The sequence below is a fragment of the Marmota marmota genome, unplaced genomic scaffold, assembly GCF_001458135.2.
Source record: "Marmota marmota marmota unplaced genomic scaffold, marMar, whole genome shotgun sequence".
Taxonomy (NCBI): Eukaryota; Metazoa; Chordata; class Mammalia; order Rodentia; family Sciuridae; genus Marmota; species Marmota marmota.
Window position 1 is genome coordinate 5,342,204 of NW_026000185.1, and position 15,471 is coordinate 5,357,674.

General features: G+C 41.0%; 1 protein-coding gene across 1 annotated transcript in view; it reads right to left on the bottom strand.

Moving 5' to 3' along the window:
* The window catches only part of Dnaja3 (DnaJ heat shock protein family (Hsp40) member A3), a gene marked incomplete at its 5' end in the record, with an annotated part of 29,098 nt that extends 13,628 nt beyond the window's left edge, over positions 1-15,470 (bottom strand). Inside the window, 7 exons of the mRNA XM_048790055.1 lie at positions 3,005-3,069; positions 3,429-3,576; positions 6,766-6,918; positions 8,874-9,074; positions 10,318-10,401; positions 11,740-11,873; positions 15,371-15,470. Of these exons, the coding sequence (XP_048646012.1) occupies positions 3,005-3,069; positions 3,429-3,576; positions 6,766-6,918; positions 8,874-9,074; positions 10,318-10,401; positions 11,740-11,873; positions 15,371-15,470 (885 nt within the window). The remainder of the gene's footprint in view (positions 1-3,004; positions 3,070-3,428; positions 3,577-6,765; positions 6,919-8,873; positions 9,075-10,317; positions 10,402-11,739; positions 11,874-15,370) is intronic.
* Between the last annotated feature and the right edge of the window lies 1 nt (position 15,471).

Sequence of the window (15,471 nt, forward strand, 5' to 3'; positions counted from 1 at the left end):
CATTTATTAGTTTATTTATTTATTTAATGTGATGCTGAGGATTGAACCCAGGGCCTCACACATGCTAGACAAGTGCTCTACTACTGAGACACAACCCCAGCCCATGAGGTTGCTTTTTGAACATTTTTTAAAATGGTATGGAGAAACACAGACTAATACATCTGCAAAGGTGAAAATAACTTGATAAATGCTGCCTCCGAGACAGACTGGCAGCACTAGAGTTGATTCCATTTTATAAATACCATCTCGCATCTCAAAGACATCCTCTGCCATCAATAGTGTCTTTTTTTTTTTTTTTTAGCTTGCAGCACTGGGCATTGAACACCAGGTCGCTCTACCACTGACTACATCCCAGCCCTTTTTATTTTTTATTCTAAGATAGGTTTCCCTAAGTTGCTGGGCTGGCCTCAAAGTTGTGATCCTCCCACCTTTGCCTCCCAGGTATGTGCCTGGGATATCAGGTATGTGCCACCACACCTGGCAATGATTCCTTATTCTCTTCTTTCCCTCTATTATTAGATAGGAATACAAGCTGAATTCTATACCAAACTTTTTTTTTTTTACACACTGGCTTCCAGCTTTCTGCCTTCATCTTTGATTTCATAGTCTAAAAGATTTACCCTTTACATTATTTTTACTTGTTTTTCTTTTCTGTGGTGCTGAAGATTAAACCTAGGGCTTTGCATATGCTAGTGTGCTTTTATTGTTGTTTTTTTGCGTGAGTACCGGGGATTGAACTCAGGGGCACTTGACCACCGAGCCACATCCTTAGACCTGTGTTCTCTATTTTATTTAGAGACAGGGTCTCATTGAATTGCTTTGTGCCTTGCTTTTGCAAAGGCTGGCTTTGAAATCGCAATCTTCCTGCCTCAGCCTCCCAAGCTGCTAGGATTACAGGCACGCATCACCAGGCCCAGCCTGTTTTTTTTTTTTGCTGCTGGGGATTGAACCCAGGGCCTTGTGCATGGAGGCAAACACTCTACCAACTGAGCTACATCCCCTGTCCTTTTTTATTTCACTTGTTTATTTTTATTTTTTTTTAATGTGGTGCTGAGGATCGAACCCAGGGTCTCGCACGTTCGAAGCAGGTGCTCTACCACTGAGCCACAATCCCAGCACCCCCAGTCCCTTTTTTTTGAGACAGAGTCTCACCATGTTGCCAGGCTGGCCCCAAACACTCAGCCTTAAGCAATCCTTCTGCCCTGTCCTACTTCAATAGCTGGCAATATAGGCATGCAGCACCATGCCTGACTGCCTTTGTTTTAAATTATGAAATACAACTAGAAAAAGGAAAAACATCCCAACAATAAAAAATTAAAAAAAAAAAAAAAAGAAAAAGGAAAAACAAATAATACAGCAAACACAGTGCACCCACAACCTGGCTCTGAGAACAAAACATGACAAATGAAATCAAATAGTCGCTGCTCCTCAGTAAACCAATAACCCAATTTGGAACTGCCATTCCAGCCAGCAGGCATTTACTTCTGCTGTGCATTTCCATGTCCTAAATAAATATAATCTGTCTTGTCTTGAAAACTCTATATCCTGTGTTCCCCAGGCTATTGGGACCTGCTTCCCTGTCATGGGTAACGAGGCATCTTATGGTCACTTGTGACTCTCATTCTCTCCTCTGGAGGGCTCTGTAGTATCTCTGTGACATAGCAGGGTGCAGTGTCCATTCTCTGATTTATTTGTTTTTATGTGGTTCCGGGGATTGAACCCAGTGCCTCATGCATGCCNAAAGGGAGGGGGGGGCTGGAGTTGTGGCTCAGTGGTTGAGCGCTTGCTTCACATGCGTGAGGCACTGGGTTCAAACCTCAGCACCACACAAAATAAGTAAGTAAGTAAGTAAATAAATGGATGAATGAGAAAAGATTAAAAAAAAGAAAAGAAAGAAAAAACCATACCTTACTAAGGGCAGTGGCGCATGCCTGTAATCCTAGCAACTGGGGAGGCTGAGGCACAGAATTGCAAGTACAGACTCAGCAACTTAGCAAGACCCTATGCAACTTAGAGAGAACCTGTCTCAAAATAAAAATTAAAAAGGGTTGGGAATTTACCTCAGTAAATAGTATCCTTGAGTTCAATATCTAGTACTAATAAATAAATAGATAGACACGATAGATGGCTTTTGCCATTCCTATCAACAATATGATATGTGAATAAAAACACATGGTGGGCTGGGGTTGTGGCTCAGTGGTAGAGTACTTGCCTAGCAAGTGAGAGGCACTGGGATAGATCCTCAACACAATATCTAAAGATATTGTGTTAAAAAAAAACAACACATGGAGGTGGTCTATTTTTTTTTTTTGTTTTATGTTTCTAACTTTTAAACTCCATGAGGAAGTTTTATTCTCTTCACACTAAGCACAAAACCTGAAGAGCAAGACAGTTAATAACCATGTTGATGTGGCCCTTCTTCCCTTTAGAAATACAACAGCAAATGCCAGGTGCAGTGGCACACACCTGTAATTCCTTTGACTCGGGAGGCTGAGGCAGGAGGATCGTGAGTTCAAAGCCAGCCTCAGCAACTTCATGAGGCCCTAAGATACTCTGCAAGACCCTGTCTTTAGTAAAATATTAAAAAAGTGCTGGGGATGGGGCTTAGTGGCTAAGCATCCCTGGGTTCAATCTTTGGTATCAAAAAAAAAAAAAGGAAAAAAGAAAAGAAAAGAAACACAACAGCAAGTCAAACACAGTGGCACACACTTATAATTCCAGCTACTCGGGAGGCTAAGGCAGGAGAAGCACACGTTTGAAGTTAACCTGGGCAACATAGCAAGACTGCCTCAAAATAAAAGGACTAGGGGTTGTAGCTCAGTGGTTGAGTACTTGCATACCATGTACAAGGCTGCAGGATTGAACCCAAGTACTATAAAAAGAAAAAAAAAATGCAACAGCAAGAGATATGCCACAAAGCTCCTACCTCATGCCAACAAGTAGCTTTTTACACCTGTAGCTACAGAGCAGAGTCCTAACAGAGGCTGTGCAGGCCAGCACCTACCCTGAATGTGACAAAAATTTCTCGTTTTCCCACAGGCATCCTCACAGTTTGGCCATCCTCGACTCCTAGAAGAACAAATTTCCAAAGAGAACAGTTATGGTGGAACACCCCATAGCACTTCCCAACCAAGATCCAATGATTAGCCATAGGCTTCCTTGCTCATTCCTGTTTCTTGTTAATGCTGGTCTCAACTAAAGACAGGGGACAGCAGAGAGAAAATGGTGGGATGGGAGTTGCTCTCCTACCAGGTGGGAACAGAACAAGCACATTTCAAGGATAAGTGAGTCAAGGGGAAATAGTCTAGGAGATTCTAGTTCCTTCTCCAGCCTGGAGCCCTAAAGCCCTCCAGCTTCTGGCAATAGTCAAACACACAGGGCACAGTGGCTTTTGCCCTTTCCTGGGCATGGGAGGCCTGGGTACCTACCTGCAGGCACAGGGATCACTACTCGCTTTTTCTGCTTGGCTTGTCCTGCTCCTCTGCAGATCACACAGGGAGTTGTGATGATGGAGCCCCTGCCACCACATCTCCGACAGGTGGAACGCATCACAAAAGGGCCTGTATTGATGGTTTCCTGACAAAAAGGAGAGGGAAAATTGTATTTTTTTGGGGGGGCGGGGGAGATAATGGGGATTAAACTCAGGGTAACTCGACCATTGAACCAAATCCACAGACCTATTTTGTATTTTATTTAGAGACAGGGTGTCACTGAGTTGCTTAGTGCCTCACTTTCTGAGGCTGTCTTTGAACTTGTGATCCACCTGTCTCAGCCTCCTAAGCCACTGGGATTACAGGTATGTGCTATCACAACAAAAATGGTACCCTTAAATATGCAAGCAAACTGATGCATGAGAAAAACGTTTGACTAAAGGCTTATTCTTTGTGTATTCATGTGCCCTAAAACACACTGCCTAAGAAAACAGACATGGGGGCTCACTGCCAGCCTGATTTTCTAGAACACTGACTTCTGAACTCTTGAATACTGATATGTTGATGTGATCTAAATAATGAGATACTTGCTTCTTTCTATCTGAACCCCTAAAGCTCAGCAACACATTTAAATATATTATTTCCCCACTAGTTACACTACCTTTGAGCTATATCCCCAGCTCCAGGAACTCTGTAAATATTGAATGTCTGTTAATAGGAATGCTTTCCACATGGTATGGGTTAACAATTCTAAAACTACTTTAGTGCTATAAAATTGAAGAATTTTTTAAAAAATGAATATTTATAAAAATAAAATAAAATATAGTCCTAGGGAATAAATCCAGGGGCACTCCACCACTGAGCTATAACCCCCTGTTCTTTTTTTTTCTTTGAGACAAAGTCTCACTGAGTTTCTCAAACTTTCATTCCTCTTGCATCAGCCTCCTGAGTTGCTGGGATTAAAGGGCTGCACCACCTTGCCCAACAAGGAAAACATATTGAGGATAATAGCAGCTAGATATCTGTTACAGAAAAAAAGGTGAAACTATCACTTGAACTCTTGGTTTTTGACAGATGTCAATGCATGCATGTGTGTACACATATATCTATACATGTGAACAGATGTATATACGTATCTACAAGTGACACACACATTGATTTCCTAGCTCAGTCAGCTGAGAAAGTTTAGAAGTAGTGTCACTCCAGGGGCCACGAGCATAAGGGGGATACAGACGTTGGTTTTCATGTCCCACTAGACACTAACAGGTACCACAGCTACAGGTAATACCTGACTCAAAGGGTGTAGCAGGGAGAGAACAAGTTCAGCCTGGAATACTCTGCCATGTGGAAGGTAAGGAAGTGCTGAAAGTATGGTTGGAACAAGTCAAAAGGACACAACAGTCAGATGGAAGGGACCTGGTATAGGCCAAGTTAGGGATAAGCTGAACAGCAAAGAAACTACTGATTATAACACAGTGAATAAAATAAGCATCCCTGACTTCATACTGATATAAACAAACAGATAACTGGAAGAGAAGAAGTTCTTCCATCCAGTAGAATGCAGACAGGTTAACTGAATTAGAAAACTTGTCATTTAGCAACCATGATAGTCATGTGTGATTGAGAATGATCAAGGGATGCAAAAACCAATGGGTAAGTTTGATGAGGAATATGATACTTATAGTCTCAGGGTATTTCATCATAACATTTATTAATTTCAAAAGAAAGAATAGTAACTTTAAAGTAAAGAACCTGATAAACACTATTTTAACAAAGTAATCATGAACATGTATAATGTCATTAGTATGAGACAAACTGACACCTAAAACTACTCATATGATCCACTGAAAAGGATAAATTGCCTCTGTGGGGTTTCTACCCAAAGCAATCTGAATCTTTTTTTTTTTCTTAAATATATTTTTTTAGGGGTTGGGGATGTGGCTCAAGCGGTAGCTTGCTCACCTGGCATGCCTGAGGCCCGGAGTTCGATCCTCAGCACCACATACAAACAAAGATGTTTGTCCACTGAAAACTAAAATAAATCTCTCTCTCTAAAAATAAATAAATAAATAAAGAAAAAGCTGCTTTAAAAAAAAATATATATTTTTTTTAGGGCTGGAGATGTGGCTCAAGCGGTAGCGTGCTCGCCTGGCATGCGTGCAGCCCAGGTTCAATCCTCAGCACCACATACCAACAAAGATGTTGTGTCCTCCAAAAACTAACTAAATAAATAAATATTTAAAAAATACATATATATTTTTTTTAGTTGTAGATGAACAGGATACCTTTATTTAATTTACTTATTTTTATGTGGTGCTGAGGATGGAATCCAGTGCCTCACACATGCTAGGCAAGTGCTCTACCACTGAGCCACAAACCCCAGCCCCACAATCTGAATCTTATCAAGAATCCAAATCAAAGGACATTCTATTAAACAACTGGCTTATAATCTTCAAAAAAGTCAAGGTCAAAGAAAAAAAGAGCAGACTGAGAAATAGTTCCAGATTAGAGACTAAAGATATGATAATCAAATGCTACAGACATAAGGACACCTGCAAAAACTTGAAAACATACAGATAATGATATGGTATTAACATGAAGTTACCTGATTGAGAAAACTGTACTGTGGTTATGTAAGAGAATGTTTTTGTTAAGAACACACCATACATACTGAAATACTACACTTAAATACTTAGGAATCAAGAGATACAATGTCTTTCAGCCAGCCCAGTGAGTCAGCACAGGCCAGTAACCCCAGCATCTGAGGAGGCTGAGGCAGAAGGATCACAAACTGAAAGCCAGCCTCAGCAACTTAGTGAGAGCCTAAGCAACTTAGCAAGACTCTGTCTCAAAATAAAAAGGGGCTAGGGATGTGGCTCAGTAGTAAGGCCCCCAGGTTCAATCCCCAGGCCCCTCCCCCCAAAAGAGAGAAAAATACGCCTCATTTTCAAATAGTGTTCGGGTAGGGCAGTGACAGAGACACACCCAAAGAATGAAAAGGAACACATCAGAAGTGAAAAAGCAAATGTTTAACATAGGTGAGCCAGGCTAGGTGGTGCAGCCCCGTAATCCCAGTGACTCTGGAGGCTTAAGCAGGAGGATCACAAGTTCAAGGCCAGCCTCAGCAACGTAGTGAGGCCCTAAGCAACTTAGTGAGACCCTGTCTCAAAATAAAAAATTAAAAAAGGGCAGGATACAGCACAGTGTTAGAGTAGTAGACCTGAGTTCAATCCCCAAAACAAAAACAACAACAAACAAACAAACAGGGTGAATGAGCAAAAGGTGGGAGACCATGGGGTCGGTGTGTGTGGGGGGGTCCTCTCAGACATCTTACCATGCCAGAGCCGCCGCAGTAGTGACAATGCTGCACCTTGGTGCCGGGCTCATTCCCTTTTCCGTCGCAGCGCTCACAGGTGTCCATGATGTTCACAGTGAACTCCTTGTTGACACCCTTGGCAGCTTGATTGAAGGTTAACTCCATGATGTACTAAAGAAATCGAGGCATGACCTGTTAATGCTCTGCTTCCCAATGACCAAAGTGATGCTCTGCTATAGGAGGACACGAGGCCACTGGTCAGTACTTGTGTTACACTTTAACTGCTATGCTTACACTTGTATACTGCCAGGTAAGAACAGGTAGGAATCACTCATCAGATCCTTCCCAAGGCCTTAGGATTTTTAAGTATGTCTTAATTTAAGTGAAAATACACTTTTCAACAAACTGAAAATGTTCACAGAAAATAATTATGACAGTTTGCATCTCGAATATTCCCCAAAGGCCCTTATGCTAAAGCCCTGGTCTCTAAGCTGGCACTACTGAGAGGTGGTATAACCTTTAAGAGGTATGGAGATTTTAGATCAGCGGGGCACGCCCTCAAAGGAAAGGCAGGCCACAGGTCTCTTCCTCTTTTTTTCCCCAGGAAACATGAGGTGAACAATTTTGCTCTACCATGCACTCCCTACCATAATATGCTGCCTCACCACAGCCCAAAAACAATAGGGCCAACTGTCCATAGGCTGAAATCTTTGAAAACATGAACCAAAACAAACCTTTCCTTTTTTAAAAATTTATTGTCTCAGGTATTTTGTAACAGTAATGGAGAGCTGACTAACAGCACTTAAAAAAAGATGAAATAATATATAATCATAACTTAGATCATGAAACATTTCTCTTATGTCTTCAATTGTAACAATTAAGACATAAATATGAAAAGGAGACACAGCAGTCTCCTTTGTGAACTGAGCTCCCTTAGAATAATGTGGCAGACTCCACATAAAACACACCCAAATGATGGCCCCTGATGGTCTTAGGTGCTGCCTAATTAAGCAATTGTTGAGAATATAGTAAAAATAATCAGGCATAGTGGTACATGCCTATAATTCCAGCCTCTCAGGAATGTTAGGCAGGAGGATTATAAACTCAAACCCAGCCTCAGGAATTTAGCATGACCCTATGTCAAGCTAGGCACAGTGGCATACGCCTGTAATCCCAACTACTAAGGAGGTTGACAGGAGGACTGCAAATTTGGGGTCAGCCTCAGCAACATGGCGAGGCCCTAAGCAACTTAGCCCCATCTTAAAATAAAAAATAAAAAGGTCCAGAGATGCAACTCAATGGAAGAGAGCCCCTGGGTTCAATTCCCAGTATAAAAAATATATTAATACAAGCCAGGGTTGTGGCTCAGCAGTAAGAGCGCTTGCCAAGCATGCGTGAGGCACTGGGTTCGATCCCAGGACCACATAAAAATAAACAAAATGAAGGTATTATGTCCATCTACAACAACAACAACAAAATATTAAAATACATACATACATACACTAAATAAATAGATAGCTGGGCATGGTGGCACACACTTGTATTCCCAGCTGCTAGGGAGGCTGAGGCAGGATGATCATGAGTTCAAAACCAGCTTAGCAACTTAGTGAGCCCCTGAGCAACTAAGTGAAACCCTATCTCAAAATAAAAAGTAAAAATGGGGATGTGGCTCAGTGGTAAAGCACCCCTGTGCTCAGTTGCTGGAACCAAAAAAAAAAAAAAAAAATTGATTAAATAATATATAAATTTAAAAAAAAAATTTAAAAAGGAGATGCAGCTCAGTGGTAGAGCACCCCTGTGTTCCATCCCCACTACCAAAAATTAAGTACATATATAAATAAAAAATAAATTTAAAAAGGCTAGAGGTGCTTAGTGATACAGCACCCCCACAAGGTTCCATCCCCAGCACCAGGAAAAAAAAAAAAACAACCTAGTCAAAACCTGGTGGGTGCTATTCATTGCTACCTACAGGGTTTTTCAAATGCTGGAATTATTTTCTGTCAAACAGCTGCCTCAAGATCATTTCACTTAGGCTGCTTTGCCTTTCTGAGAAATAATGTGATAAAAATTTATGTCACACTTTAAAAGCCTAAAACTGGAATAATCCTTCAAAGTAAGGAACTTACTTCCTGAGGCTGATCAAATACACTCTGGAAATCTCCAAAGGAAGATGATGAGAATTCCCCGAAGATCTTCCTGAACAGCTCCTCAGGGTCAACGGTGGGACCTCCCCTCCAGTAGCTCTGCCCAGAGCTGCTGGCCCCAGCATCAAAGCCAGCAGAGCCATAGGCATCATATTGCTTCCGCTTCACCTCATCACTCAACACCTACAAGGAGAGGCAGAGCAAGCAGCATTTCTGGGTCTGTGGAGGCATATGAACACAGATAAAAGCTCCACCAAGGAAAGCAGTCACAAGGCTAAAGGGCTCCATGTGCCAAAATATTCTATGAAGTTCTCTGGATGGGGGGACAGACTGCAACTTCAGCTCCTAGAAGAGGAGAGAGATGACTGCATGGGACTCTACATGTGAAGCCTGAAGTACTTTCAAGTGTCTTATGAAAAGCCCCAGGGGTGGCCACACTGTTAAAATGCCTGTATTCATCTTCACAGAACCTCTTAGGCATCCTGAAGCTTCAGATTAATACTGCACCTCTCTTCTCAGGAGACACCCTGGTAGAGACCTTAAGCTTCCTACCCTTTATCCTATAGGACAAAAACAGGAGGAAGAGCGACAGGAGCAGAGAGTGCATCATTTAAGCATGCCTTCTGAGGACTATTCTGACCGCTATATTAGCACAAAGCTCTTTGGAGGGAAGCGCCACTATGGAGGGGTGGGGAAAAAATGGAGTATTCACTTTCTCTTTCTCTCTCTCTTCTGGCTTCTGGACTACCAGCTTCCTTGGCTAAAGATAGCCACTGTGCAGTTATTCAGGCCCTGATCATGTAAGCCAAACTAATAAATCCCCTCTTATAAACTTTACATACTCTATTGATTCTGTTTCTCTGGGAAATCCTGACTAACACACATTAAATGTAGTTGCCAGGAAATAAGACACTGGCTCAGTGACTACTCACTGAGCTGAGGCTGCTTTTATATAAGGATGTCTATTTCTGTGGATATATGAAACTACATATTCAGAACCCCTTTAGGATGGTCAAAGTCTGGGGAGAAGAGACACTATCCAGCAATTCTACTTGGGTGATGCCCGCCTCACATGTGTATGCTGTGCCCTCTGATTACATTTCTAGTTCTTCCATGGCAATAATGGTCTTCCACCAACCCTAAGAAGATGTCATGAGTAGGAGAGTCATCAAACAAGGGCTGAATTAATCCAACTGGGAGGTCCCAAATTCAGCTGCAAATATAAATTGCCTGGGAAGCTTTATTAATTCGGATTATTGAACCCCATTCTTTGTTTTGTCATTAATATACATTAATATACATGACAAAGTGATTTAGTGTAGGGACACAGCCTTCACACTGGACCATATGACACTACAGGCTGTCCTGTGTACCAAAGCAAACTCTAATTCACACAGCTGAACAACAGTGACCACATGCACATTACCTCATAGGCTTCTGCCAGCTGGGAGAATTTCTCCTTGGCTTTGGGATCATCTTTATTTGTGTCTGGGTGGTACTTTTTCGCAAGCTAAGGGAAAAAAAAATGTAAATTAATACAAACATGAGATGGTTATTAAAACAGAACCCAAATATGAGACACAATTATGTCTTCTTTATAACAGTTAACTCTAAAGACTTATCAAGTGCTGGGCATGGTAGCACATGCCTGTAATCCCAGTGGCTCAGGAAGCACACTGGGGATGTAGCTCAGTGGTTAAGTGACCCTAGGTTTAATCCTCGTTACCAAAAAAAAAAAAAAAAAAAAAAAAAAATTATCAACTAACAGCAATTTTTAAAACAAGATTTAAAACTTTAAAACATTTTTTCAATGCTATAAATGTACACATTTTCAACCACAACAAATCTCTACCAAAAATAATAACTAGTTCTTTAGAACTTGGGCACCATTGTGAAAACAAAGTGCCAAACAGTGTATTTATGATAGACATAGTGGTGCATGCCTGTAATCCCAGCTACTTGGAAAGCTGAGGCAGAAGGATCACAAGTTTAAGGCCATCCTGGACAACTTAGTGAGACCCTGACTCAAAATAAAGCAAAAAAAGGGCTGGGGGTGTAGCTCAGTGGTAGAGTGCTTGCCTAACATGCATGAGGCCCTGGGTTTGGTCCTAGTACCACCAAAAAGAAAGAGATAAGATGTTAATCCCACATTGAACTCCTAGCTTTTATTTTATTGATAAGACCAAACCAAGAGTCTGGAACTCAACAATAGAATTTCACATTTTCTGTGTTAAGAAAGGAAATAATTCTTAAAACCCATAAACTGTTTTATCTGAATGTGAAAAATGTTTACCTAAAACTTAGATAAGTATACCTGCTAATTCAGAAAGCTCAGAATAAATTTAATTACAGAATTGGCCCTAAAAAATCTTTTTTATTTTAGGGCTGGGGTTGTACCTCAGTGGTAGAATGCTTGCCTACCATATGTGAGGCACTGGATTCAGTTCTCAGGGACTGCATATAAATAAATAAATTAAATTAAAGTCTATTAACAATTGAGAAAATATTTAAATTTTTTTATTTTAATTTTTTACTGGTACAATTTAATCATATATATATAGACACTCATTGTTACATGTTTATACATGTAAACGAGTTTTATATTTTAGTACTGGCAATTAAACCCAGAGCTTCAAGCATGCTAAGCACATTCTACCACTGAGCTACACTAATAGCCTCTGGAAAAGAACCTAATTTGGACTCTTTTTTCTAAAGCATTAATCACTACAGTACCATACACTGAAGAATGCATCCAGCAAAGTCCACTACATCACACCAACAGATTCACATAACCCATCCATATAGGCTAAGCACTGTACCAGCTGGGATAACAGACTGACATACAGACCTGGTAATAAGCTTTCTTGATCTCTTTCTGGCTGGCATTGCGGGGCACTCCTAGTATCTGGTAATAATCTTCTTTGGCCAAAGGGGTGTTTGTGTGGAAGTAGGCAGTACAAACAAAAGGGTAACTTTTTACTCCTGAAAAGGAAAAGAAAATCACTCTCAGAATGTGAGTCAGACAGCACACACCTGTGAAAGAACAAGACTGGAGATACCAGCTTGTCCCCCTCCAAGCCCACTAGAGAAAAAGGCAGTATATTCAAAAGTGGACAAAGCCACTGGGTTAAAATAAATTCATACAATATCAGAGTACTGAGTGTGGTTGATTCTGATGAATTATACCATTGGTGTAATCTCATAACACCATTAGAGAAATACTAAAGATCCCAGATAAAGAGCTGTCTCTGGGAGATGATTAAGAAGGGATTTAGAAGGCTGTGGATGTGGTTCAGTGGTAGAGCATTTGCCTACCATGCCTGAGGCCCTGGCTTCAATCACTAGAAGGGCGTGGGGGCTGGGAGTAAATGGTAAGGACCTCATGCATGTAGACTATAGGACCATGATGTAATTAAACCAGAGACTCTGGGTTGCAGTGAGTGATGATATACAGTGGTGGTTAGGAGATAATTAATGAGGTCCAGGAATAAGCAGAGGGCCTTAAAGATACTCTAAGTCTGGATTTTATCCTGAGGGCAATAGGGAGTCACTGCAAGTATTAACAAGAAATTAATGGGTTAGATTTTGAAGGAGATTTGGGAGACTACTTAAAATTAATAAGAGCCTAGAGAGGTAGCATACACCTGTAATCCTAGTGACACAGGTTGGGGCAGGAAGAGCACACATTAGAGGTCACTCTGGCACTTTATTTAGCAAGACCATGTCTCAAGATTTTTTTAAAAAGGGCTGGGGTTGTGGCTCAGTAGTAGAGTGCTTGCTTAGCATGTATGAGGCACTGGGTTTAATTCTCAGCACCACATACAAATAAATAAATAAAGGTTCATCAACAACTAATAAAATATTTTTTAAAAAAGAAAGAAAAGAAAAAGAAAGAATAATAAAGGCTAGGGATGTAGCTCAGTAGTAGAGTGCCCGGGGTTCAATCCCCAATACTACAAAAATAAATAAATAAATAGATGGATAGATAGATAAATTAACAATAAAATTAATAGGAGTATGGGGATGTAGTTCACTGGTAGAGCATTTGCCTAGCATCATGGGCAAGGCCTTGGGTTCAATTTCCAGTACTGTTTAAAAAAAAAAGAAAAGAAAAGAAAGAAAAAACGCAATCAGAAAAGTTGAGAATACCAGGAAAGTGTCAGGAGAAGGGATGATTAGACACAAGAATGAGCAGGAAGGGTCAGAATAAAATCAGGAACAGGAAGTAAAGCTGTTTTTGTTATACCCAATATTTCTAGAACGGGAAAAGCGGACAATAAAAGTAGTAGAGGTTAGGAGGCTGTTACTGTCTCTTCAGTCAGTCTTGAGGAGACATTAGAACTGGTTTCTCAGTGATCCTATAACCTCTTCCCTTTTCCTCAAGAGTAAGGGATTACCTTAACCATTTCCAGCTTCTCCTTCCAATGCCAAAGGCTGAGGCCAGAAGTGGCAAAGATTCTAAGCAGCTATGGATTCAACATCATCAGCAGAGTTAGAATGGGAGACATGCAAAACTGCATATGGATAAAGACAAATCACATTTCTCTATTACAAATTTGATAACACTGTTCAAAATGCATCAATGATCAGCAATAATTTAAAGAGTTTAGCCGGGTGCAGTGGCACATGCCTGTAATCCCAGGGCTCGGAAGGCTGAGGAAGGGGGATTGGGATCGAGAGCCTCAGCAATGATGAGGCACTAAGCAACTCAGTGACACCCTGTCTCTAAATAAAATACAAAAAAAGGGCTGGGGATGTGACCCTGTGATCGAGTGCCTCTGAGTTAAATCCCTGGTACCCAAAACAAGAAAAAGAAAACAACAACAAAAAATCCTGACATTATAAATGTTATAAAACCCTAAAAATGACCATTTTGTTCATACTGAGAAAACAGCATGACATTTTTTCAAATAATTCTCAAAAAACCTGAACAAACTACTGCTCCATCCAGGAATACGACAGGAAGAGAATTTTAAAATGTCTTCACTGGATTAAACTCACTCCCAATCTCTTGTTCTCTGCTACATTCCCAGTGCCTGAAATGGTAGCTGACATAGGGTAGCCTCAATAAATACCTGCCTATGAATTAATTTTCAGAGTTAAGACAGGATCAGAGAGATTAAATAATACACCCAGGTCACACACTTTGCAGGAGGAAAGTCTGTTCAAAACCCATGCTTTTTTTTTTTTTTTTTAATGCTGCACAACACAATCACAATTACTGTTATTTTAATAACTACCTATTATGTAACTGGTACAAAATTGGCCCCCAATAGGAAATTATCTTATTAAATTTTCCAGTAAGAGCTTTTTTCCTCCTTCTTTTTCTGGGAACTGAACATCAAACCCAGGGGTATTTTAGCACTAAGCTACATGCCCAGCCCACTTTTTTTAACTTTTTAATTTTAAGACAGTGTCTTGCTAAATTGCTCAGGATAGGCTCAAACTTGCAATTCTCCTGCCTCAGGATCCAAAGTTGCTGGGATTGTAGGCATGCACTAAGTCCCAGTCAGCCAAGGCTCCTTAATCTTACTTATAAATTTATAGATAACTTACAATTCCCAAATTCTAGAGGACACAAAACAACTATCATAATTCAAGAATATAAAAGGTTGCTCAATGCTTCCCTCCTTCCCTTTCACTAAAACTGAAGTCATCCAATGCACAGCATAAGAAAACATCATGGCTAAGCACTTTAAGTCTTAATACACATTAATTTGATGTAATCTCTGGCAATTAAGAAGATGCTAGGTTAAATCAAAGTCTAATGCTTTTTAGCTTTGTGACTTTCTACAAGTTGTTTAGCATCTAAGCCTCAATTTTTCTATAAAATGGAATGGTAACAGTGCTTATCAATAAGGCAATATGATGGAAACATGGTAAAGTGCTCATATATGTCAGAATGTGTTATTACAATCACTGTCTAAAGAACTTCTTAAGAACATAGTCTTAAAAAAGACTATTAACGTGTCCTTTAATTTACATCATGTGGTGGGAAGGGTATGAGCTATGGATATGACAACTCTGAGTTTGAGACAACTAACTTCACGACCTTGGTCAGGGTCAATTCCTGATAGTGCCTGTTTTTAAAATGGGGATGAAGATCTGCATATTGCAGGGCTGTTGAGTGACTAGCACTCATCAAATGGCAGTTGCCTCCTGCTTTCTCCTACAAGTAAAAGGTGCAGAGATACAGAAGGAATAGAGCAAGGGAGCCGCAGAGTCGAGAAATGTTGACAGAGGTGAAGGTTCATGGCCTTCGGGGCGGTTCATCACCCCGATCTCCGTGCAGTTCTTCCCCCTAGACGGCTATAGCGAGCCACCTGGGCCTCTCTGCCTCCCACTTGCCTTGTCTCCCCACTAATTCCGCACCCAAGTCGGAAGACACCTCCACCCTGCTCCCCTCGAGGCCGGAGCGAGGCGAGTCACTCATTGCTAGTTCCTGGAGCCACAATTCGAGCGCAGGAGCCTGCCCTCACCTGTGAGGCTGACACCGGGTCTCAATGTCAGCAGCGCCCGGGGGCCGCGAGCGCCCAAGGAAGGCGCGAAGGCGAGGACGCTCAGCTTGCGACCCAGAGAC